This window comes from Chiroxiphia lanceolata, chromosome 16 (genome assembly GCF_009829145.1).
Source record: "Chiroxiphia lanceolata isolate bChiLan1 chromosome 16, bChiLan1.pri, whole genome shotgun sequence".
In the NCBI taxonomy this organism is placed as follows: domain Eukaryota; kingdom Metazoa; phylum Chordata; class Aves; order Passeriformes; family Pipridae; genus Chiroxiphia; species Chiroxiphia lanceolata.
The window spans coordinates 1,760,005-1,786,723 of NC_045652.1; the positions used below are offsets into that span (position 1 = coordinate 1,760,005).

At 49.9% G+C, this 26,719-nt stretch overlaps 1 protein-coding gene across 2 annotated transcripts in view; it reads right to left on the minus strand.

Moving 5' to 3' along the window:
- RAB11FIP3 (RAB11 family interacting protein 3) overlaps nucleotides 1-26,719 on the minus strand; it is a 78,333-nt gene that overhangs the window by 48,860 nt on the left and 2,754 nt on the right. For both annotated transcript variants that reach the window (XM_032704172.1, XM_032704171.1), the window contains exon 2: nucleotides 7,381-7,474. Coding sequence is in view for 1 of the 2 variants with exons in the window: in XM_032704171.1 (XP_032560062.1) it covers nucleotides 7,381-7,474 (94 nt within the window). In the remaining variant the exon portion in view is untranslated. The remainder of the gene's footprint in view (nucleotides 1-7,380; nucleotides 7,475-26,719) is intronic.

The following is a 26,719-nucleotide window of genomic DNA, read 5'->3' on the forward strand; positions in this document are numbered from 1 at the left end:
AAAAAATGCTATGGTGAGCCAGAAGTGCCCCCCCATCAGCATCCAAGTGCTTTCCCCAGCATATTATTATTAAATTAAGTCTTTTAATGGCTGGATTCGATGATCTTAAAGGTTTTTTCCAATCCAAACAATTCTATGTCTACATTATAGCAGAAACAGTGACTTAAAAGAGCTGGAGGGTGATGTGAGCTGTGGGTCTGCAGGTCTCGCTGCTGAGGAGCAGCTCCTCACTCCCAGCAACTGCTCCTGCTTCCAAAGGGAACAAAAAGTTATCCTTGCTCATCTAAACCTCCCTGCTCCCACTGCCATGGGGAAAAGGTCTGTAGCCAGGATTTACCTTGCTGACCCTGGCAGCTGAAAGGCTGGAGAGAAAGTTTTGCACACACTGTGCAGCATTTTGGGGCTCCTGGGAGCAGAAGAGGGACTTTTCTTCTCCAAGGACACAGCATGATGTGGGCTGGAGGAAGGGAACAAACACCCCAGTGTCCCCTGCCCTGGGGCTGCCTCCTGTGTCCTCCCCTCACCTGAACAGCCTCCAGTGGGTCTGGATTCACACCTGCTTAGTTCTCCTTCTGTTTGCACCTTCATGCAGAGGACCTTTGTCCCATCCTCACCCTCTCATGCCCTGAGACCAGGCCCTCACAGGAGAGTCTCTGTGCCCCAGATATGCCTGGACCTCTCCTGTTAGGAGAGGGGTGGAGAGAGACCTGAGGCCATTCTGACCACAGGACATCCCCAAAGCAGCTCATCTCCATCACACACTGGTGCCTACATTCCTAATTCCCCATGGCCTGCAAGCTGGGAGAGAGACTCAACAGAATCCCAGAATCAGTGAGGTTGGAAAAGCCCTCCAAGCTCATCAAGTCCACCCTGTGCCCAATCCCCACCTTATCACCCAGCCCAGAGCACGGAGTGCCACATCCAGTCATTCCTTGGACACCTCCAGGGATGAGGACTCCACTACCTCCCTGGGCAGCCCCTTCTAATGCCTGACCACCCCTTCCATGAAGAAATTCCTCCTGATGTCCAACCCCAACCTCCCCTGGCACAACTTGAGGCTGTTTCCTCTTGTCCTGTCCCTTGTTCCCTAGGAGCAGAGCCTTAACTTCCCCCTGGATCCACCCTCCTGTCAGGGAGTTGCAGAGAGTGAGGAGGTCTCCCCTGAGCCTCCTTTTCTCCAGGCTAAACAACCCTCACACATTTTCATGGACAGGCCCAGTGGTTTCCAACATAAGCCTTTAAGTGCCACTATTTCAAGGCAAAACCCCCAAATTCAGTACATCCAAGTAAGGTTTAGCTGCTCCTGCCCCTGGCAGAAGAGGGCACAGACAAGCACGTGGACCCCAAACTTGACAAGCAGCACAGTCATGGTTCTGTGAGCAACCCTGCACCACAGGGATGAGCACAACTCTGATCTACAAAGAACAGCAAGGATTATGGTTTTTTTTCAAGTATACATAAAAATTTTAAAGCTACACTTAAATCTTCACCCGTTTTGGGAGCAGAATTAACACTCATCTTTATAAATTCTTTATCCCAACCTGCAGTATGTATAGCACATTCATATGGATCTGCCAGAGCAGATCAAGATGCAAGGCAAAAAAAAAGAAAAAAAAATGCAGAAGACATAATCAGAGCAATTTGGATTTTATTCTTGCTCATGAATCAATCTTGATTTCCCATTCATGGCAGCCCCGTTCCCTGCACACCAGCTGAACACAAAGAGGCATCTGTCCTACCTTCAGCCATGAAACGAGCTGTGTCCCTGAGCAGTAATGGTTTAGCCAGGGTTAGGAAGAGGCAGGAGCAGCAGGAAGGTCTTCACTGCAGCACTGCTGCATGAATTCAGGGATCAGCAGATCTGATGGGAACGTAGGAAGTGCTCAAACCGGTGCCAGATACTCACCGAGTTTAGTCAAACGTGCACACGAGCTCTGCTTCCATCTGCTAAGCCTTGGGGAAGGCTTTTCTTTTAAAAAGCAAATGCCTGGAATATTAAATTGGGCCTGGACACCCCCACTGAGAGACTGTGCTCAGGTGTCAGCATTAGCCTGTTGCAAATACAACCACAATTCCAGCATCAGAGAGGAACAGAGACCACTGAGGATGCAGAAAACCAGCCCCAGAAATAATAACGGGATTGGGACCGGGTAAAGGAATGCAAGCTTTGGCTTTTGGAATTATCCCTGGGCAAGGGAAGCTTTCCTTCGGCGTAGCAAAAGCCATCTGCAATGCAGATTCTACAGAAGGGGGGAAGAAACCTCCACACAAAGCAAACAGTGGGTTATGTTACCAGATATCCAACACCTGGAAATGCTCCGTGGAGCCAGCACGGATCCGTGTCCCTGGGGCAGGAGCCAGCCTGGCTCTCCCCACATTAAACCAAGTGCTGCCCAGGAGCTCATCCAGGCACCAAGGGGGTCATGGGCACTGTGGGCTCAGAGGTGGCACCTGAGCACTGTCAGTTCCAGAGGTGTCTCTGAGATGTCGGATCAGCAAGTGAGCAGCAGCCACGGGAGCAGGGAATGCCACTGCAGAGCACAGCCTGCATGTGGGATAACACAGGGATAACTCCCTGGATCTGAGCTGATGTGCAGTTCCCTCTCTTGGCTCTGAACCTTTAAGATACAACACTGACACCCTTCACTCAGAGAGGGGCTGGATATGTGCTTTTCTTTCAGGAAATCCCCAAACTGACACTCAGCTACCCAGAGATCACCAACAATTCTGGGACATGGAATGTCAGCTGCAGAAACCATGGATACGCCCACTGAGATCCTCCCAGGGATGCTCCCGAGTGCTGCTGCCCCACAGAGCTCATCCCAACTGGAGTTCACGTTGCTGCCAGTTCCAGTGAGGAACAACACGGAGCTGTGGCACAGGCTCTGGGCAGCAGGCACAGCCCCAACCCCTGAGCCCTTCATTTGCCATCCAGCACCTGAGTGCCCCAGTTTCCCAGCTCCATGCTTTTCCCTTCAGCTGGCCATCTGGAAGCCAAGCAAATGCCTCTGGGGAGCTGAACACGCTCCTCCAGCTAAAAGCCCCTTCTTCAACCCCCTAGGGATCTCCCCCGAGCAGAGGCTCATTCCTTTGGCACGGTGGCTGATTCCTGATCCAGCTCCCCCAAAACTGGCACTGCCAGGGCCCCCCCAAGCTTTGCCCCCCACTTGCTCCTGCCAGAGGTCTGTTGTCCCTGCAAACAGGAACTCTGTTATAGCTTCCAGATTTGAGTGTTGGCTCTGGAGCTGGATTTTCCATCTTCCCAAATCCAAAGAGCTTTTAGTTGAAGCATTTGAAAAAAAAAAAAAAAAAAAAAGATGTGACTATTTCCATCCTCAGGCCCTGCCCTGAGCTCACGGGCACATCCAGTCCTCAGTGGATGCACTGTCTGCTCTCGGTGCACAGGGGCCCCTTTGTTCAGGGATCAGAAGCCAAGGCAAAGGGATGGGTGAGGCTGGGAGCTCCAGGAATGCACCTTCCCCCTCCTGGCACAGTGGTCACTTAAACTGACTGACACCATCAGCAATTCCCCATGTATCCCCTGCTCCCAGAGCCCATTCCCAGTGGGTTTTTCTCTGGAAGACAGATGTTTAAGATGTTTCAGATGTTTCAGCTCAGAGCATGTGTGTGAATGACATGGCTTGTTCATCACTTTCCTGAAGTTGTAGTGAGAGCAAAGAGGAGATGTTCAGGATGTCCTACTGAATGGTGAGAGGCAGCTGTTGAAAACACAGGTGTCTGAAGCTTAAAAAGGTTTTAAACACCCTGACAAGGAAAGGAATCTGCTTGTGAGCACAGCCCTTGCTGTGTGTTTGCATCCAGCTGTGGCTGTCACTGCCCATCCCTCGTGTTTGCCACCAAATTCCCCTCTGTTCCTGCATCCAACACGTGATGTCCAGAGCTGTTCTTTGCTCCAGAACCTTGGCTTCAAATCACAGACACCCTCTCAGTCCCCCACCCCAGGTTAGCTCCTTACTCCAGGTCTGAGTTTTCCAAGTGGCTGGAATACAATCCCTCATACCTGTTTCTCACCGAGGAGACCCCTGTGAGCTGGAGCTCCTAAACATGACAACTCCAGCAGTCACACTGGCTCCCTCCCTGTTTCTTTTCCCTGCAGACTTTGAGGATGTCCCATTGGATCTCCCTGATTGTAGCCAGATGCACCAGGTCTTCCTCTGGCTGTGGATTCCCCAGACATCCAGCATCTTATCTGCCCTTTTTAAGCACGTTCTAGAACATAATCTCCACCATTACTGCCTCCACTACATTATCAGTTTCTCAAGTTTTACAATGTAAAATTCCACTTTTCAGAGTTATTTATCAAGCTGCCAATGTTTGACCCACAGTTTCTCCCTCTGCTTTGCTGCTCACACACTGCTCACACACTGGCCAGCCATCCAGGCACCATTCCCACAGACTTTAAAAGCAGGCAAACCCCACATTTCCTGGAGCAGGGAAGGACAAGGGGGTCCCAGCAGCCACACACCACCAACGAGCAGGATGGGCTGGGACACAGCAGGTTGTGAGGAGCTGAACCTGTCCCTGTCCCTGTCCCAGCAGCATCTCTGTCCCCATGGTCCCTTCTCGGGGCTGGACCTAAAAACTGAGCCCAGGGGCCCCAAAGCCACGGGCTCACCACATCCCACAGCAGGGAGACCCTCTGGAAGCACTCCAGTGGCCATCACACCAGCACACACACACACACTGCAGGCACAAATACATATGTGAGGACCATGTTTTCCCGTTCAGTCTTCATTTTGGGAAGGGCAGAAGGTAAGGCAGCCCCAACTGGCTAGAAACTCTCCTTCAAGCCTCAAATCCAGCTTCTGCAGCAGGCAAGACACTTTGCTCTTCCCCCCTGATGGTCAGAATTACCTGGCCAGACAGATTACAGCAGCAAAGAGATCAGAAATGGTTCGTGGCAGTGGAGGGGTGACACTTTGAGGGGCTTTGTCTGAGTGGTGTTTACTCCACACTGAGGCAGAGGCAAGTGCAGCAGTCCTGGATCAGCACCTCAGCCAGTGGGACATGGCTCAAACAGCTGGCACAGGGACAGGACTGAGTTTAGCATCCTCCCTGGATGTAAAGGCCAACTGAACACAAAAGCAGTTGTGAGAAATGCAGCTGACAAAGCAAATTTGGCTGGTTTTCTAAGAGCACCTTCAGTTTGCCAGGCTGGAATGTAAGAGCTCGGGTCAAATCACAGCTACTCTGACACAGGGAGTCTCCATGGGAGGGGGGAGAGGGAGAGGAGAGTGGAGCATCTTCAGAAACAAACCCTTACCTGCATTAAGACAGACACTGGGAGGTACAAACTGACATCAGCTCTCACTTCCATGACTGACCAAAGAATTCAGAACACCAAGAAATCCAGCAGAACTCTCTTTGGCTAAAAATAGAGCCAGCTAATTAACCAAACCTTGTTAAAAGGGACACCCAGCAGCAAGCACGACCTCTGCTTTCTTTACAAATGGATGATCAATATTGACTGTTCTCAACAGGAAATCCTTGAGATCACTGCAACGTGAGCAACTGCTCAGCTGTGAACTCAGAGAACCTCCCTCCGTACCCTGCCCTGGGGTTCTTTTATAACTATTTAATGTGTGATGCTTGAGAGCTCAGCCTTTCCTAACCACTGTAATAAACACACATCAATCTCTTTCAAATTTAATAAATAGAGACCTTAAAAGCTTGCTCTGGATCTGCTTTTCCCATTCAATTAATATAACACAATACCAAAGCAATGAATTATTGAGGAGAAATACGAGCCTGAGCTTTCACAAACACGCTCTACTCCAATGGCAATTTATTACAAATTAATACTGTGCTGCATTTCCTCTTGTGGGAGCTGGGAATTGGTCAGGCTACACCAGCCACGAAAACTTCAGAGCTGCCATAAAACACTACAGTGCTGAGCACAGACAATCATGGAATGGTTTGGGCTGGAAGGGACCTTAAAGCTCATCCCGTTCCACCTCCTGCCGTGGGCAGGGACACAGAAATTTCACAGAGGTACCATTTTAATTTCACAGAATATTCTGAGTTGGAAGGGACACACAAGGATCACTGAGTCCAACTCTTAAGTGAATGGCCCATACAGGGATCAAACCCACAGCCTTGGCATCATCAGCACAATGCTCTGACCAACTGAGCTCATCTCAGTTTTCAGAGATTAGGTTGCTCCAAGCCCCGTCCAACCTGGCCTTGGACACTTCCAGGGATGGGGCAGCCACAGCTGCTCTGGGCAACCTGTGCCAGGGCTTCCCCACCCTCACAGCAAATAACTAAATAAGTAATTAAGTTGGGGGCAGGATTGGGGAGGAGGAGGAGGGATGGACAACTGACAGAAAACAGAAGAAAACCCTGCTTTGAGGGGTTTCTACTCAAGAATCAGCACAGGTTTTATAGGAATGATGGTTCTTTCCCCCTCTTTGCAGCTCAATGTGCTGGGCTGACAGTGTGGGGCATGTTCACTGCTGCGTGAAAACAAGGCTGGGGTTTCAGATAAGCATCTCAGAACAGAGCTGACTATTGTGCAAGGATGATAATTCACATTTGCACATTCAAAATTACAGCTGCTCAGCAGGAAGCTTCCCACATTTCTCACACCCTGCCCTCAGCAACACGCCTGCCCCAAAATGACCCTCTGACACTGAGAGGAATCCCAAACTGAAAAAACATCTGTTCTGCAGCAAAGGAGTTCAAATGCCAGAAAGATACTTCACATTTCACCAAGCTATTGCTCTGGAAGCCCATCAGGAGCCACGTGGGGATTGGGACTGGCCTGTTTGAAGATCATCTGCCACTCAGTGAGTTCAAAGCTCTTGTTTAATGTGCTTCTTGCTAGAAACCAGCTGAGCACATTGATGGTCCAAATAGTTGGAGTGAAGGTAAATTCATTAATAAACTACTAAAATTCATGGTAAATTCCACTCTGGCAGGTGTCCCTGCCCATGGTAGGGGGTGGAAAGAGATGATCATTCAACTCAAACCATTCCATGATCAGTGCCCAGCATTTGGAAGATGTTACACCCTACAGCAGGCAGACAGACAGACAGACAGATCCAGCAGTGTGTCAGCTCCTTGGTCAGAACAGCAAACTCCCCAAAAGACATAGGAGAGCAGACACCAAAGCAGAAGGGATTTTCCCTCTATGTTTTTTTTTGGGGGGGAAGGGACTTTCCTGATAAACAGGAAAACATGAAACCCCCACCACAATTTCTGTACCACCTCTTTCAACTCTTATTAAATGCCCCCAACCTCTCCCCCTTCCCCTCTGCCAACACAGAGCAGTGACTCTCGAAGAACCAAACCCAGATGGTTTTCACCAAAGAGTCAATTAACCCCCGTGGTGTTAATTTTGCACAGTAGCAAACTCACCTCCATTTTTGATGGCTCTGATCCCCCGATGGAAATCCTCAAAGCTGATGACTCCCAGGCCACTTGGATCCAGGTACTTTGTTAGGTCCTTTACCTGCAACCACAAAAGCAGTGTCACCTACAGAATCCCTGGAGGAAACAGCATTTTCCACTACAGAAACACCCTGTAACCAACTTTTTCCTCTTCACAAGAAAGATTTGAACTAATGACAGTGAATTTCTTCAACTGACCCCAAAAACTGTGGCCATTCTCCTTGAAGGGAACATAAACAACCAATACAAAGGAGTTAATTATTACTTGGTTGGTGTTGAAACTATTGCTTAGCCTTGAAACATCAGTTTGGGCAGTGTTTCTTGCAACATGGTCCTGGGATCCTGGATCCTAACAGGGATTTGTTTATTTTTATGGTTTTTAAAGAGGTCCTGTCTTAATTGGGAACTCAGTAATAGGCTGCCTGGCAGGAGGGCCCAATTAAGAGGATTCAGTGATAATGAACTGCTCCACGATACAAATTTAGGCCATATAATTGAAACATTTTCCCAATTAGACAATGCCTGAGGGGGAAGGAACCACATCAGCTGGAGAGGATTGGGATGGGGGTGCTGGAGCAGGCACACATATGGAGCAAGGGGCACTTGTGAGACCTGGCAAGGACGGTCTGGGCTCTCCAAAGAGAACAGGCAAAGGTTTGAGGGTAAAACCACAGGCATTCCTCACAGTCCAAAGTATTCCAAAAGTAGTCCTTTTGGTGCCCTTCCTTTTGGGTCCTTCCTCCTAGGCTGCCATGAGCAAAAAACCCTTTACACCACTGATGCTTTTCAAGCTCAGACAACCAGACATCGATCCCTCACTTTAAGGGCTCTTGAGGCACCTTGAGCCACATTCAGCTGAGAAACAAGCCCAGGAGGAATCCAGGTGTAAGAGGTGAGAGAAGGAATTGCACAATGCCCTCGCCCTGCCACACACATCTACTCCTCCTCATCCACCTTCCTCCTCCTCCTCCTCTGGAGCTGATGCACAGGAGGAAGTCTCCAGGAGGGCTGCAGGCTGGATTTGTGCAGCTCTCATGAGCACAACCTTTTGCCTCACCCGGGTTTTGGTTTGTTCTTGGGGAAAGAGATGGTGAATCACCAAACCTCTCCTCCCATCTAAAATGACACTTAACCCTAGACCAGCCACGGTGCTCAGCGCTGCCCTGCTCATCACACAGCAGCACAGGGGCGTTGGTTTGCTTTCTTTTTTGTTTTCTTAAACCCAGGTATGTGTTTCTACAGGGAAATCACATCCACACCATGCTCAGAGCTGTCCACCCATGTGTCCACGTGGTTTTGAACGCACCTAGGGGAGGCAGGAGATGTCTGCTTTGGTCATCCCACCTCCCCACAGGAGCAGTGAGAATTCCACCATCACAGAAGAAACCACAGGGCAGAGGCCATAAACCCATAGAATCATAAATATCCCAAGCTGAAAGGGACCCACAAAGGTCACAAGTCCAACTCCTGGCCCTGCACAGGACACCCCAACAATCCCACCCTGTCCCTCAGAGCCTTGTCCAAACCCTCCTGGAGCTCTGGCAGCCTTGGGGCTGTGCCCACTGCCCTGGGGAGCCTGGGCAGTGCCAATCACCCTCTGGGGGAAGAACCTTTTCCTGTCATCCAACCTGACCCTGCCCTGACACAGCTCCAGCCATTCCCTGGGTCCTGTCACTGGACTTGAGACTGTGCCTCTGTGGGGCTGCCACGAGAGGAAATCCAGGCCCCTCATGGCACAGGCTTGTCCACCTGCCAGCTGACTCCACCTCAGGTTGGACATCAGGAGGAATTTCTTCCTGGAAAGGCTGGTCAGGCACTGGAAGGGGCTGCCCAGGGAGGTGGTGGAGTCCCCACCCCAAGGAACAACAACTGGATGTGGCACTCAGTGCTCTGGGCTGGGGGACAAGGTGGGGATGGGGCACAGGTTGGACTCGATCTCAGAGATCTCTTCCAACCTCATCTGTGATTCTGTGAATGGGAGAATACAACACAAGCATCTTCTCCAGTTTTCTGGAGCACTCTTTTGGCAGCCAGACTGCTGAACTCACATGGCACACATCATCTCGGGTGAGCCAGGTTTTTGTACCTTAAACAAAGGTATTTTAGACTAATAAAAACAGCTCACAGGAATGTGTCGGTGCCACTTTAATGCATCTGGCAGCTGCTTTGTGTTCAAAAGCTGTCGCTTAATTTGTTATCTGGGTACAGAGATAACAGAAATGCAAGTGACATTTAATCAGACTTGATAAGCCTGTGAGGGATTACCATGACATACTCTAAATTATAGTTTCTGTAGTTTTCAGCTTCTCAGGACCACAGAGGGCTCCACAGCCTCCTGCCAGTCCCCCAGCAAGGCATCTCACCCACACTGGAGCTTGTTCAAGAGAGACAGGACAGCACAGGGAAGCACTTTGTTTAGGCAAAAGAGCCACCTATACACCTATGTATTTAAATTGGGCTATGGGCAGGGGAAAATGAGGGGAAATGGTCATGAAAACTTCCCAACCCGGACATTATGGATGCAAACAACAAAAGCCACACACTGACAAAGCTCAAGCCCATGGCAACATGTCTGTGCTGATCCAAACCTGCCCGTATTTGCTGTCCAGGCTTAAAATCACTATTAAAAACCACTTGAGACACCACCCCCAGACTAGTGTGAGTGGCTGCTGACACTCCCAAGAGTTCACAACACAGAAAACAAGCACATCTGCAGTACCTGCCTGGTCCCCCCAGCCCCTGGACGCTTTTTCTCACCCAGCACCTTCCAGCACTCACAGTGATGGAGCTGGGGGTGCTGAGGGGACACCCCTGCCCAGACCCTTCACTGCCCCTGAGTATCTGGACCTGCCCCACCACCTCTGGGGCTGAGAGCTCCAGGATCTGGCTCCCTGCTTTGAGCTCTTCTGCACCTATTTTCTGCTTTGTCACCAACTGCCTCCCAGTTCTACCACTGAAAGTCCTGGTGAGGTGCACACAGAAACCCCCTGGACCACACTCTGCTGCCTGAGGGGTCCTGCCTGCCCACTCTGCTCCTGCAAGGCAGTTGCTCCAGTTCCTTGGACATTTTAATCATGTTTCCTGCTCCCTTTCCAGTCCCCACCTCTCCTTTTTAAAGAGAAAGGTGAGAACTGCACACATTATTCAAGACATCAAGATGTTGCAGCCTTTCATTACTTAAAAGAAGCTGATAAAAAAGAGAGAGAGGGACTTCTGCAAAGGCCACGGAGGGACAGGACAAGGGGGAATGGCTTCCCACTGGCACAGGGCAGGGTTAGATGGGATATTGGGAAGAAATTCTTCTCTGTGAGGGTGGGGAGGCCCTGGCACAGGTTGCCCAGAGAAGCTGTGGCTGCCCCATTCCTGGAAATGTCCAAGACCAGGCTGGACGGGGCTTGGAGCAACCTGGGCTAGTGGAAGGTGTCCCTGCCCATGGCAGGGCGTAGAACAAGATGGGCTTTAAGGTCCCTTCCAACTCAAACAATTCTGGGACCTTAAATGATGTCAAACACAGGTCCTTGACATTACTCTGAGACCCCTCCCCAGGCCACTGTCTTGTCCACAGCCAAGCTGTCACAGCACTGGGCCCCCACACCAGTGACAGCTCCAGCATCTCACTCCTGGGTTGGAACTGCCAGTTTTCTCCATTTCTTCATTTTGATGTCTTAATTTTTGATGACTTAGGTTAAAACCACTACCTTATCAGGACAGTTGGGAAGAGCACCAGCATTAAGGCTCAAACTGCTTTAGATTAGCAAATCTGAGCAGCTCTGAAGTCACAGATTTGTTTTCAGCTGAAGCCTAATCTGCAAGCGCAGAGCAGCCAAACCCACACTCCTATTAGCACAAAACCAAAAGTTAATTCTTTACCAAACTGCAACACGAAGCTAAACCCAGGCATATATGAGCCACAGTCACAGGGAGGTTCCTGCTGTTGGCCAGCAAGAAATACTCAAAATAAATAAAGGGTTTTGTGACTGTGTGTGTTTGTGGCTGGTTACAAACCCTCCTTGAAGAGCGAGCAGCTAAAATACAGAGCATTACAGAGTCGGAGGATGACGTGGTTTAAGTAGCCGACTTAAATCCTGGTGGAAACAGAGAGGTTTAAACTGCTTGAAGCCAGGCTGCCTTGAGCTGTGCACAGACACGAGCCTGCAGAGGCAGAACTGGTGCTGAGATGTGCCAAGGGGGCTCTGCTCACCCTGTGCCATGGACGAGGCACAACCTGGACCAAGGGTGTTCTCCTGGTGAAGGACACAGAGCAGAGTGGGGAGGAGGAGAGAGGTCGCCTGGCACCTCAACAACACAACAGGAACTACTCACTGCAGCAACCACATCTTCTGTATCAGAGAGCTCTGCACGTTCCAGGGCGTTTTCCTTTCCAAAACCCAACAATTTTGCTGCCAAAAACCCCCATCTCCAACAACCCCTCGGAGCATGTACACCAGCACCACACTGGAATGCCAAACTCGTCCTTGAACAGCACAAAAAGAGGTTCCTGGCAGTGAAATCAGCTCAGTAAATGACCTCGAGCCCCAACAAAGCCAGTGGTGACAACTCCAAATCCAAATCAACACACAAAGGCTTGGCAGCCACACAGTGGAAGTTTCCCAGGGAGGTGAGGGATTCCCCAGCTGTGAGTGGCCCTGTTCAGCAGGCAGGAGGAAAAGGAAAAGGAAGCTCCAGACTTTTTATATTTATCCTTATGGACACTCCATGTCTCTACCACACAGCAGATGGATTCAGATGCACAAAAATATCCACTGTGCTTGTTTTAAGTGTGATCTCTGAAGGAAGTGAGGGCTGTGCTGGCCAGACAACACCCTCTCTGTAACCCCTGAGCCTGCCAGCAGTTTTCCTTCATATTCTGGCAGAGATCAGGGCTGAACCAGCTTCCAAAAAGACATTCTTTTGAGGGGTGAATGAGGGTAGGAGATTTCTAGTGGCCACAGCAGTCAGGCACTCCACAAGAAGAGCCCACAGGTATCTCAGGGATGGTGCTTCCAGCCCAGTAACAACCACGTCCTGCCCTGGGAATAAGTCAGCTCCCAGTACTGCTTTAACCTACACAGACTCTGGAAGCAAATCCAAAGGAGACAAAGAAGATGAATAAATACTGGCATATTCCTGATAAAGATCCCCAACTACAAGCTGAGACCCCACCAAGAACTCCTGCACCTGCAGCCTCACACATCTGCCATGAGCAAAGACAGATGCCTCAGCCTTGAAATCGCTCCCCCCTTTTCTTGGAAAGGATTTGGCAGGTAGTCTGCCTTTTGAGGAACAGGAAAGACACCAAGGTAAATCACGGGAAAGGGAGCAAGGGTGAAGGTCTGGCCTGGTTAACAAATGACTTCTAAAAGGACCAACCACATGGGTTGTGTGCAAGGTGAACCCAGAGAGATGTCAGAGACCTAGAGAGCCCAGAGAACTGTCAGAGACACTGGGAGACCTGTCCAGGTGAGGAACAACCTGCTGGAGACTCACCCAGAGCCGGGCTGAGCTGGGGTTTGGCTGGGCATGCTTTGGGCACGAAAGCAACCAACAGGGACAGACCAGCCCACCCAGGGAAAAGTCCAGAAACCAGTAAGCCCAGCCTAGATTCTGACTGGGCTAAACAGCATGTTTACTGCTGGCTGGGTCTTGATTTTAGCCAAATCATCAGAAGAACCATTAATTGCCAGAGAAGACCTTCAACAAGGAACTTATTGCCATACTTTGACCTGATGGCAGCAGCCAGTGCTGACTGGGGATTGCTGAGCAGCAAGAACCACATTCACATTTTATTTATTAGTATGTATTTCTACAGAAAGGCAAAGGTTTGGCCTAAAAAGTGAGCACTGAGGCTCTCAAACCAGAGCTTTAAAGCCACTGCTCAGTGCCAGGGCAGGGACCCCACACTGGGCAGGCCTTCCAACAAGGTTGTGGTGGGCAAACACCTTGTTTCCCAGGTACATCCTGGCCAGCTGCAGTTCCTGGCCCCTCTGCCTGCACTTGGAAAGCTGAGCTATGCACACAGGACCCCCTGACATGGACATGCAGGTGCCAGGCAGGGACTATCCCCAAGCACAGCTCAACAGGAGCATTGTTCCTCCTTGGGGGGATGGAATGAGGACACCTACACACCCCTCCTACCCACCCACACCAGCCCCTCACACTTCTTACCACCACTTCTTCCCAAACTGTTTATTAATAGGGAATTTTTCTCTCCTGAATGGCTATTGCAGGAGATGAATGGGTTTAAGGACCTTACCCTTGTTTCTTGCCCTCCAGAAGAAGAAGATAATGAAGGGAGGGAGGAAAGTGGAAGGAAGGTGGGGAAGGCAGGAAGAAAAGAAGGAAGGAAGGTGGAGGGAAAGAAGAAAGGAAGGCTCCACACTACATTAAGCATACCCACAAAACAGCCTTTATTTTCTTTTTGGCCTTAAAAAAGGCTGTTTAAACCACCTCTCCTCATCCCAAGTCTGTGGACTGCAGGAGAGTCTGGTTTACAAGGAGCTGTCAGCAGGCACCAGGTTTGCCTCTCATCTTCCAGTACCAAGGGTCTCCAGATGGGACAACACAGGGGACAGCAAGAGCAAAGTCCTGCCAGGTGCCAACACACCTTCTGCACTAATTTACAACTTAAGGAGTGTCGAGCAAAGCAGAGGACCAAAAATATCCTGAAATCCAGTGGCTCTTGGAGCTCTAAGTATAGGAAACTCACTGAAAACCAGGTACAGACCAATTCTGGGTGTCCTTGGCTGAGACAGGACACGAAAATCCATGTACCTCTCATGCAAGTCTGACTACCCTCTCCTGTCTGCAAGAAGCCCAAATCCACTCTGAACATCTTTTGTCTTTGGGGAGAAAACAGTACTGGAAGTCACACAATCCCTGAACTCAAGTGGAGAGAAAGCCGAGCACCAAACTGGTGTAACTGTGCAGGGCTAAGGGTTGGGACTCAATGATCCTTGTGGTCCCTTCCAACCCAGCATATTCCCTGGCTCTGTGAATTTATCTGAGTGAGAACAGGATAAAACCCACTCATGGTTATGCAAAGGTGGCTGCAGCACCTCCGCCCTCTGTGTTCAACAGAAGGGGATGAGCCAACAAGGCTCATTTGTATCTAAAAAAGTCTCTCAAGGCTAAATCCACCCTTTCAAGAACATATTTTTAATACTTTTAAATGCTGATGACAAAAGTCAAGACTGGTATTTTTTCACCTTTGGGTGCAAACACGCTGGGACTGCTGAACCTCCTGCAGCCAAATCCAGAGCCGCTGCAGAACGCGCCAAAGACGTGGCTGTCCCCACACACAGGGTCCCTAAATCCATGGGTTGCAGTGGGATCAGCTTAAATGGACTCATCCCTGCTAATGCAGCATTTGTCCAGGGTAAGAGCACGTCTGTCCCCCCGTGCCAGGTGCTGAGAGAGCATTAACACGCCAACAGCGTGAGCAAACTTCATGTTGCCTCACGCGACGCATTTCCCACGCTGCTGCCGTGATGGGAACGACAGCTGCACCATTCCCAAAGCCAGGAACAGCCTTCCCAGCGCTCCACTTCTGTGGCTTCATCATCATAAACAGCCAGGCTGAGGGGAAGGCTGATAACTCAGGATTACACTGGCTCCAGCCGTGTTTATGGGAACAACTCTGTAATTTGTTGAGGGAGCTGGCACTACAGAAAGCACTCAGAACCTCAAAGCAGGTTTCTATTCTGCTGCAATTACACCTAATTAAGTAACCTTTAAAACACCCCAAGGGGCAGATCTCATTACAGGCAGCAGCCATGGTCAATTGTGAGTAAGCAGTGAAAGAGCTACATTATTTACTTCACAAGTGGCAGCACTGACCCAGAGCTGCTGCCAGAGCTTTGCTTTCCCAGCCTTTTCCAGAGCTCCAGGAGGAGATCAGCAGATGGATCGTGCCTGGTCAAGTCTTTATTAAAAGGTCCTCCATAAGCAACACCCAGTGAAGATTCTTTCTGCAACATCCCTCCCTAATCTTGCACAGACATCAGCTCATCTGTCCTTCCCATCCCTTCATCCTGAGGCTCCAACACTGCAGGGCCTCTGCCCTCAGTCTGGTACTTGAAACCAAGGATCCAGACGTCTTGCTGAGGAGACAAAGACTCAGCCTGGTTTGTTCTCATCTCTTCCTGCTACAAAATAAGTAATCAAACCTACTGCTCAAGGTAAAGAAGGAATAAGCCTCCTGTATTTAGGAGGAATAAGGAGGAATACTTCCTGTAGAAATAAGTCTAGAAGTATTTAAAGAACCAACTAAGGGGGAGAAGCCCTAGAAGTTCAATTGTTTGCTTGGAACAAGCTCTCTCCTTCCTTTCCTGCCTAGGAAGACCATATCCCCCCATTTAACCCATCCACTTGCCTAACAAATCCTCCTTCTCCTATTAACCCAAGAGAAAAGCTGCTCAGCATACTTTTTGATTTTTGCTTCTCCCCCCAGTTTTGCCCCCCACCAAACTACTATTTTTCCCTTTTGGAAGGGGAAGGAAGACATCTCCAAGTCAACCATGAGCCAAGAACAAGCCCAAAGCTGATCCCAAGGAGCAGGTCTCCTCCATTCCCATCCCAATGCCACTGTCTCAGTGTCACAGACATTGGGAGGACCCAAAGGAAAAGACTTTCCTTCAAACACTCCAAATTCTACAGGCAGCAGACAAAGAAGCCAGAATATATTTTAAAGACCTGGCAGCCAAAAAAGCCTTAGGACCCACATCCTTCCTGCCACCTCCACATGGAACCAGGACAAATCAGTGCATCCAGCCAGGCCCTCGGTGCAGAGCATGGAGCTGAACTGCAGGAGATCTTCACCACCCAAGATCACTCACATCCAGCAGTCTTTGGGGTATTTTACCTGCTAGCAAAAATTCCTCTGGTCAGTATAGGATCTTTTTGGACCAACCCCACCAGCCCCAAGGCTTCTCTGGAGGCAGGAACAGCTCTACACTCACTGCAGCTTCAGGAGCCTCAATTTGTTGTATTTAAGTGTGTTCTCAAACGTCAAGAATGACATTTCCAAATTATCCCTCAATTGTTGTTACTGAAGCATAAAAACACATTTAAACAAGCAACTTCAAGGATGGTTTGGAAACACTAACAGGAATATAAGTTATGCTGAAATGGTTTTAATCCAACTTTAATTGTTTGTCTCAAGTGCTCCAGATTTCCTGTCGCTCCCTAAGTGTCCCGAGGCTTCAGCACAACGCTCTACTACAAACATTTGTTTGTTTAATGAAACTTGAAGAGTGTTCTTCCTCCACCTTCCAAACCATTGAAGCCTTTGCTTCTAGTTTTTGTTCCTCTGATGACATGGGAAACCTGTTCTCACACCTCCCAACACAGCTCAGGGTGACACACTTTAATCCACAGGAGACTGGATTAAAGTCAAGAAAGAAAAGGTTTGATGCCAGGTTACTCCTCACACAAAACACACCCTCGATGTAGGCTGGACCACCCTGAGAGAAGAGCCAAGTGCCACCACTGCAGCCACCCCGAGGCCAGGCGCCTACGCAGGGTTTAGAGCTGATCTGAACAGACAAAAAGCAGCACAATAAAGCATACCAGGAGGTCACATACCAAGGATTAGGCATTTTGAGATGCTGAACATTTTTGCTGGCCTAACTTCATGTAAAGTCCCCTGCAACAAACCCAGGTGCTCCTGTGATGGGTTGGTTTGGGTACAGAACTGACTGTCTGGGCTTACAAAGCCGGGACTGCAGCATTCGCTTCCACAGCCTCCCCTCCAGGTTAGAAAGCAGCACAAAACCCCCATGGCATGTCCCAGAATAAATCCTCTCACTAGCCTGGGACACTCACCCTCTCCAAAAGACAATGTAAAGGCTGTAAATCATAAAAGAAGATTATAATCACAGAATGGTTTGAGTTGGAAGGGATCTTAAAGATCATCCAGTTCCACCCCCTGCCATGGGCAGGGACACCTCCCACCAGCCCAGGTTGCTCCAAGCCCTGTCCAACCTGGCCTTGGACACTTCCAGGGATGGGGCAGCTACAGCTTCTCTGGCCAACCTGTGCCAGGGCCTCACCATCCTCACAGGGAAGAATTTCTCCCCAATATCCCATCTCTCCCTGTCCTCTGGTAGTGGGAAACCATTCGCCCTTGTCGTGTCCCTCCATCCCTAGTCCCAAGTCCCTCTCCAGCTCTCCTGGAGCCCCTTTAGGCCCTGCAAGAGGCTCTCAGGTCTCCCTGGAGCCTTCTCTTCTCCAGGTGAGCACCCCCAGCTCTCCCAGCCTGGCTCCAGAGCAGAGGGGCTCCAGCCCTTGGAGCATCTCCATGGCCTCCTCTGGACCTGTTCTAACATGTCCACATCCTTCTAATGTTGAGAGCAGAGAGCTGCACCTCTCAACTTGCCAATGCTGGGAATTTGGTGGACACAAGGAGCCTCTTGGGCTGCAGAGGTGAAGCCCAGAGGAGTGGAAGACAGGAACAGCTAAATATGAGAGCCAAGGGCGAGAGAACTAACTCACCTCCCTGAGCCAGGCTTAGCCTGCCACACAGTCAAAACTAAGTTTATTGTAATACAAACAAGCCTGAATGAATGATATACCAGCAAAGCATAAAGACTTATTTCTTTTTTAGAGCTGCTTCAAATTATTTCCCTCCTTTTGGAACCCCTTCACCCTGCTTCAGAAAGGGCTGCTTGTGTGAAGTACACAGAGGAGACGTGCCAGAGGGGGGAAAAAGAGCCCTGAACAGTTCAAAAGCTCAGAGGTAGATTCTTGAAGGAAGGGAGGAGAGGCTGAGATGCCACACATAGTTTGGGAAGTTCAGGACTTTAGGGATTGTAAGTGCTGGGCATACAAGCAACTGGATGCTCCACAGAGCCTGAAGAGGTGCAGCACAAAATCCAAGAGCAAATTCCCTGTTGCACATCAAGGCCTCCAGCACCCTTCTGTTCCACACTAAAGCCTCCAGCACGCTCCTGGTTCCACACCAAGGCCTCCAGCGCTCCCCTTGGACCATTCAGGGAAGGCCCCACAAACCTTGCATCTGCTCTTTGCCTCCTCCCGCCGTGCTCCTGCCAGCACAGTAGTCCCACAGTTCTGAGCAGCCAGGAGAGGATTAGCAAGTTGCTGCATCCATTGAGCAAGCACAGGAAAAAAACTTCCACAAGGATATCCAGATTTTATTTTTTCCTCCAGCTGTAATGTCCTCACACACACACACAGTGAGCAGGGCAAAGAACAGCCACTCCCCCGGAAAAAATAAGGAATGTGGCCACACCAAAGGGAGGCAACAGATACCTTTTCATCCCTTGACAGCCAAAGATGGTGGTGAAAACCACAATGTCCTGATCAGTTTTGAAGCCAAGGTGGGACTGAATGTTATTTTTCCATGAGGAGAGTTTTGCTTTCAATACAGATATACCTTCTCCAAGCAGAAGGGCCCCTTGAGCAGCCCCTCTTTCCATGATGTATTTGTTTGGGAATGTGGAACCATGGAGCAGCTGGGGCAGCATGGAGACCCTGGTCCAGCTCTGTGCCCACTGCAGTGAGGCCTCACCACTTGCTTCCTGCCCCTGACAGCTTCTTTTCTCTAAAAACCGTTGGTTTGGGCTTCTTGTACTGCCTGCACATTTTGCTTGAGCCCAGTTTCCTACTGGACTCTGGCACGTGGATTTTCCACAGGGTTGTCAGCAGTCAGCTCCATTGAGCCTTGCCAGATGACGCAGCTCCCAGCACCAGCTCCTCTCCCTCTGGCTTTACTCCTCCTCAGGGAAGAAGAGGAAGCAGGAACAGTCTGCAAGCTGAAAACCCCTTCCAGCAGCAGCAGTGACTCAAACTCAACGTAACGCTACTGGCATTTCACCATGGGATATTGTAGCACAGGGAACAGAAGCTCTTTCTTCTGGAAAACTAAAATGTGTTATTAAAAATAAATAAATTGGGAGACTACCAGGCTGCTCACCACATTCCCAAACAGAGGGACATTCAGCCTGCAAACAAAGCTGTAAACACCCCTGGAACACCAACAGCACCACAGAATATTCCCAGAGCTGTCACCATCTCATTCCAGGGCCCACACAGACAACACAGGAATTGGTGTCATTTAACCAATCACTCAAATTGGCATCAAATACCCCTATCCCTCGAATGCTTAAGCTTAATTAGAATCACAGAATATGAGAAGAGTGAGCAAATTCAGCAGTTTGGTACCGCTGGTATTTCTATGAAAAGGGGTTTTGCTGTTACACTGGAAGGAGCCAGGGGAGAAAAGCCAAGCTCAGAGCACAGTGAGCACCAGCAGCCTCGACTCCCTCTCCTCAGCAGCCTCTCTCTGCTTTAAGAGCAGTTTTCAACCTACAGAGGGGAAAGACCCCAACAAAACCCACAGATAAAGTTCCTGGACCAACCCCAGGATGTTCACAGCCATAAGGAAGCCTCATGCCAGCAGCAGTGGAGCCCCGTCCCAGACCTGCAGCTCACCCTCACCTCCACTGAGGAAAACCCCAGTCCAGCCACAAACCACAACAGCAGTGCACCACAGAAAGATCTGCTGCCACTTACAGTGATTTGAGCTCAGCTTAACCTCCCTTTGAGCCTGCTTTCCTTCTGCAGAGCAAGCACCATCCGCTCCAGCTCAGTACTAGTGGCACTCTGGGAGGAAATTGTCCCCGTGGCTCTCCTTGGTCATGTTCCTCCTCTTCCCTCCACCCCACAACTCACACAAACATTAATAGTTTACTCTGCCCCACACCAACTCCAGCAAAGATTCCACAGAGAAGGGGAAACCACATGACAAACCAGAGTTTTGGAAGAAGAGACAATTTCTGCACAACTCTTAAGTCATGCAGAAAGGCCAAGCTGGCATTTCCACTGCCCCATGGCATCTTCAGGGCTATTCCTTGGGCTTGGATGTTTTGGGATCCCAAAACAAGGTTCATGCCAGGTACCACTGATATTAACTGTGACTCCCCTACTCACACTGAGGATGAGCTCCCTTTCAGCCCGTAGGGATCTTCCTGCTATCAAGCACATCAAGGGCCTCCAACATAAGGACATGGAGCTGGAGTGATTCCAGAGAAGGCCATGGAGATGCTCCAAGGGCTGGAGCCCCTCTGCTCTGGAGCCAGGCTGGGAGAGCTGGGGGGGTTCACGTGGAGAGGAGAAGGCTCCAGGGAGACCTGAGAGCCCCTTGCAGGGCCTAAAGGGGCTCCAGGAGAGCTGCAGAGGGACTGGGGACAAGGGATGGAGGGACAGGACAAGGGGGAATGGCTTCCCACTGCCAGAGGGCAGGGATAGATGGGATATTGGGGAGAAATTGTTCCCTGGGAGGGTGGGGAGGCCCTGGCACAGGTTGGCCAGAGAAGCTGTGGTTGCCCCATCCCTGGAAGTGTCCAAGGCCAGGCTGGATGGGATTTGGAGCAACTTAATCTACTGGAAGGTGTCCCAGCCCATGGTAGGGGGTGGAACTGGATGGTTTCTTAGGTCCCTTCAGTCCAAAGTGTTCTGTGATTCTAAGCACAAACACACAAAGATGCAGTGATTTTGAGAGCAGCCTTATGAAATCCTTGATGCCTCTCCCATTGTGTTCAGGTACAGACCTGTCTCTGCTGAGAAGCCTCAGGCCTGGACCTACAGCATCAACCTTCAGCACCATCCCACACATGGGAAGGGGATGGAAAGATGTAATGATTTTAAAGTGGAAAACAAAGGCTGAGAGGAGCTTTGGGGGCTCTGCTGGACATGGGACAACTAGGAAAGCATGACTGTCCTGCAGACTTGGCTTAGTTAGTTCAGCAAACAGCTGTACTGCAGATGTCCCAAAAAACCCCGTAAGGGGAGCAGCTCCAGAAGGCCATTACAGCACCCAGACCATGGACTGTACTCTGAGAGGACGTGGGAATGCTTTTGGCATGTGGGATGGTCGTTTTAAGTACAAAATGCACGACTCCCCAAGGACAAATTCACCCTCTGTGTTGACAGTTACCTCTCACAAGGGGAGCACAGCAGCAAGACCTGAAATTACCCTCTAATCCTATTCCATCCCTGTGAATGAGCCCTCTGGCCAAGCCTCTGCCACATCCTGGACTGGCACTGTGTCCCCTGACCACAGAGTGTCAGGAAAACGTGCCAGTGGAGAAGCTCAGCTGCTTCCAAGGAGAAACAGGCCCAGGGCAGTGCCCATCCCTGTGCTGGCACTGCTGAGGCATCTCCAGTGCTGGGGCAGTTCTGGGCCCCTCATGACAAGAAGGACACTGAGGGGCTGGAGCAGGTCCAGAGAGGGGAACAGAGCTGGGGAAGGGGCTGGAGCAGCAGGAGCAGCTGAGGGAGCTGGGGGGGCTCAGCCTGGAGAAAAGGAGGCTCAGGAGGGACCTTCTGGCTCTGCAACCCCCTGACAGGAGGGGGGAGCCGGGCAGGGGGGAAGGGGTTGGGCTCTGCTCCCAGGGAACAAGGGACAGGACAACGGGAAACAGCCTCAAGTTGCACTAAGGGAGGTTTATATTGGATATTGGGAAAATTTCTTCACTGACAGGGTGGTCAGGCACTGGCACAGCTGCCCAGGGCAGTGGTGGAGTCCCTGTCTCTGGAGGGATTCAAAAGCCATGTGGATGTGGCACTTGGGGACATGGGTTAGTGGTGGCCTGGGCAGTGCTGGGGGAGGAGTTGACTTGATGATCTCAGAGGTCCTTTCTGATCCGAACAACTCCGTGACTCTCAGCTCCCCAGAACCAGTCTGGCAGCATTGTACCAACATTTTCCACGGGTGTCTGAATTTACACAAACAAGCAAAGGGAAGGGCTGGAACTGCTCACCCCGGGCTCACAGAGAGGAACCAGCACCAGGAACCAGGGACCCAAGCAGGATTACAAATGGATGGAGCCAGGCCTGAGGAACAGGGAGGAACAAGCCATGGTCCACTGCCATCCCACTGCCAGCAGCTTTCTAGCCTTGGAAACCCAATGGTCCCAGGGGAGAGGGAAAGCTGAGAGTGGCCAGGCAGAAGCAGCTCACCCTGTCCAAGCAGAGCTGTGGCTGATGGGGAGCCATTTGTTTGGCAAAAATCCAAAGCCAGGAAGAAAAGCAAAGCAGCCCCTGGGTTCAAAGTGGATCATTCATCTGACAACAAGCAGCAAACAAAAGTCAAAACAAGGATAAAATTCAGAGAAATTATGCAGGCAATTGTAATGATTATCAATTACTGGCTGGATTGAGTTATATAATGGTATCAGCATCTTGGGAAAGCTTTGGGAAAGGGCCCTGTGAGCAACAGCAGGTCAAACTGACTCTGAAAGAGCCCAGTTGCTGTGTTGTGGTGCACTATCATATTCCAGTAACTTAATTATGATGACCCCAATCCAATTTCTATTAGTCACAGGCTAAGAAAACACACTGCTCCTGAAAAGGGGGGAAACTTCTTGTGAAACTACCTCTGTCTTCTCTGAGCACTTAAAGGGGGCTCATAAAAGAGGAAAAGCAACTTTTACAGAGCCAGAAAGTACCAGGACACAACAGGAGGAAATGATCATAAACTGAAAGAGATTTAGATGGGATATTGGGGAGAAATTCTTCCCTGGGAGGGTGGTGAGGCCCTGGCACAGGGTGCCCAGAGAAGCTGTGGCTGCCCCATCCCTGGAAGTGTCCAAGGCCAGGTTGGATGGGGTTTGGAGCAACCTGGGCTAGTGGAAGGTGTCCTTGCCCATGGCAGGGGGTGGAGAGAGATGGATTTTAAGGTCCATTCCAAACTTAACACTGAAAACCCTTTCAGAAGGGTTGTTTTCCATTGCTGGGGCTCCTGACCCAGCCTGTAGCAGCACTCATCCAGTACAAACTGGCCTCCCAGCTGGAGATCACTGGGTGCTGCATCCACATCCCAAATCCTGGAAATCCCACGTTTGCTTCCTTACCCACAATATTTGCCAACTCTGCAAAGGCGGAACTGCTTTTTCCTTCTTCTGAGTAAAGAATGTTTCTTTATTTGCAGAAATGATCTCAAATTTCAGAGGAACACAACTAACCTTTAAAAATAAATCACAGAATCACAGATTGGTTTGGGTCAGAAGGGACCTTAAAGATCATCCATTTCCACCCCCTGCCATGGGCAATGACACCTTCCACTGTCCCAGGTTGCTCCAAGCCCCGTCCAACCTGGCCTTGGACACTCCCAGGGATGGGGCAGCCACAGCTTCTCTGGGCAACCTGTGCCAGGGCCTCCCCACCCTCACAGGGAAGAATTTCTCCCCAATATCCCATCTCACCCTGTCCTGTGTGAGTGGGAAGCCATTCCCCCTTGGCCTGTCGTATCCAAAGCCCCTCTCCCAAAAATCAACACCCTGCTCTGCATTCACTGCGTTCTCCATCTGAAGCAGAAAGGCAGAATAAAAAGTTTTATTTAATAAACTGGTCACTGGGATAAAATTACCACCCCCAGGCTCCTGCCAGCCCGCACAGACAAACCATGCCTTTGAGTATTCAGAGTCCTGCCAGCCCCCATCCCGCTGGGATAAGCCATCAATCTGATTACAGCCACAAACCTATGAAACCCATCACCGGAGATCTGCCTGTGGAATGACCCATCCCAGCCCTCCCCACCATTCCCAGAAGGGAAAAACGCCCTCAAGGAGCTTAAAGCCAAGACCCAGCAGGAGCAGCAAAAACCTGGGAGCACAGAAATCATCTCTTCCTCGGAGTCTTTGGGATATTTGTGAGTGAATCAAGTGAGCTGAAAATGGAATTTGCAAACCAGCATCCACCTCACCCAAAATTACACAAAATATGTTGGCTTGGAAGCGTTTTCCTCTCCGAGGGAGAGAGAAAAACTCCTGTCTTGGAGCTCCTGCAGCACAGACATGTTATTAATGGTGGTAAAACCCCTCTGAAGAGGGAGGAGGAGGAGGGAGGCTGAGCCCAGCCTAGCCCTGTGTGTGGGTGAGGAAAGGGCTCCCACCCCAACCCCCAAAACCCACAAATTCACTGCCATCAATTTCCATAGGGAAAAACTGGGCCCTTGGTCAAAGCAAGCAAAATATTTCAGATTTGTTGCCCTTCCAAAGCACACATGGGTGTCCACAGGCCAGAGGGGAGCAGGAAAAGCAAGCCTGGATTCACCACGGGGGGGTTGCCACTAAAACGCTGTAGTTTGACACTATCCAGACTTCACTCCAGAAAGTAACTGCCAGATCTCTAAACTGTCCTATTTAAAAACAAAAATCAACTTCAAGATTCTTTGCAGCTGTTGTCTGGGGCAGCCTCTGCTACCCCTAGGATGGTGCCAGGCTGGACACCACCTTGAGAAGGTGGTGGGAGGTCAGAAAAGTACAACAGACCTGCTAAAAACCTTCAGAGGAAAAGTTAAGAGCTGAATATGGAGAGCTCAGCTGAGGATTAGCTGAATGGGGCTGAGAAAGGCCAGTGGTAGGACAGGTACTTAGGGGATGTAAGTGTTAAAGAAGGCAAAATAAATCACATTGAAACAAAGCTTGAACTGATCAAGAGGGAAAAAAAAAAGGCTGAAGATCTCTGGGAGCACAGAGGGCAGAGCTGCCACTGAGCCTGGAGACTTTGGAAGTGGGTTAGACAAACTCTGGGAGTTCTCTTAATTGAGCTGAGGCAGCAGAGATCATGTGGTACAAGAGGTTTTTTTCCTTCTCCAATTGTCTTTTAGATCAAAACAAAAAGGAAAAACAACCCAAGGTGCCAGCAGGATGCTTCTCCTCAGCCTTACAAAGAATCCATTCTGCTCTGACCCTGCATTCCTAGGCAGTGATAAATCCAGTGAGAAAAGGCTTGGGCTTCATCACCTGGATCACACAGATACAGTGCAATGGTACAGCAGGCAAGACACATAAAATCAAATTTTAGAATAAAAATTGAAAATAAAAACCATTGTACAATGGCCTTAAATTCTGTGGAACTCACAGAACTGCAAGACACAACCCTTCCTGCTTTATAAGGTGACATAAAAGGTATGTCAAGTGTGCCCCCACCTCCCTACTCACTGTTTAACCAACCTTACCCCATCCTTCTGTGCCACCAGGTGCTGCAGCACAGAGAGTGGCTCCAGGGAATATCAAATCCCAGGGAAATGCAGCTTTGATAAAGGGAAGCGAGAGGAGACAAAAATACCACACCATCAGAAGCTGCCTCACATGTAAGTGAACAGTCCAGGGGTTTTGCAGGAAAAAAATCAAGTTGTCGTCAAGAAAAGTCAAGTTTTCCTCACAACGTTTCCATCCCAGATCTTGTTTGCAAGTCCACAGAGTATATCATTGGTCAATGTGAGCTCTTCAAGTGGCAAAACATTCTCTGTTTGACAAACACCCTCCAGTTAGATATTGTGGAGGACCATCACAAGGCTCCCCTATCTCGGGTGTCAACCCCAGCACCATCCCCTCCACACACCTTTGAAGATGAAGGTACTGGTAACAGCCTCAATCCCTATCAGCTGTTATCACTTCAGAGAAAAACAAACTGCCTTTAGATTCCCATGCCTTGATCTCCTCTACCCCAACCCAGCACCTCCCTGCCAGGACCACAACCATGGAGCTCAACAACCCAAGCTACTTAAGCAAAAAAGAAAAACCCAACCCAACTCCAGTTTTTCTCCCCGTGGAGAGAGAAAAAAAAAATCCGAACAGAAACCCACAATCACATCAAGTTTATGGAATAAATGCCAGCTGGTCCCTTCCCTCTGACATTTAGCTAATAATTGTTCCAGCCAAACAACCTGACAGCGCTGGGCTCAGTAGCCCATGAATGCCTCCGGTGTTTTACTGAGCGCTAAAGACAACACTTGCTGCTCTCTGGCTCCTCATCCATGTGGTTACACACACACACACACACACTCTCCTTAACCCTTCAGCCCTCTCCAGCCCTCAGGAATCATCTGGATGTGACGACTCCTTGTGCTTCAATTTAGCCATTTTTTCCACCACACACACCTTCCATGAACCCACCCTGGGGGCAGCAGCCAGGAAGGAGGGGAGAAGAAAAGGAGGCAGGTACCACCTCCTCCTCCTCCTCCCGTTAGGAGAGGGACAGCAAGAGGACTGGAATTTGCACCTCATTAACTCTCTGCTGATCCCTACAGATACTTTTGTGATTATCCAGCCATCCATCAAACCCTGGCCCCTCTCTTACAAGCATCCCAGTTCCAGTTGTAGTACAACCTTTATTTATGCCTTGAAGTTCCTCTTTAGTAACTTTAACACCATTTTACCTACTGGTGATATTCCTCCCCCTTAACTTTTACCTGAGCTGGATCTCCATTTTCCAAAAGACCCCTTTTGGGCCCAAGTTACAGCTGCTTCAAACAAAATAAGTCCTTTTATTACTCTGCACA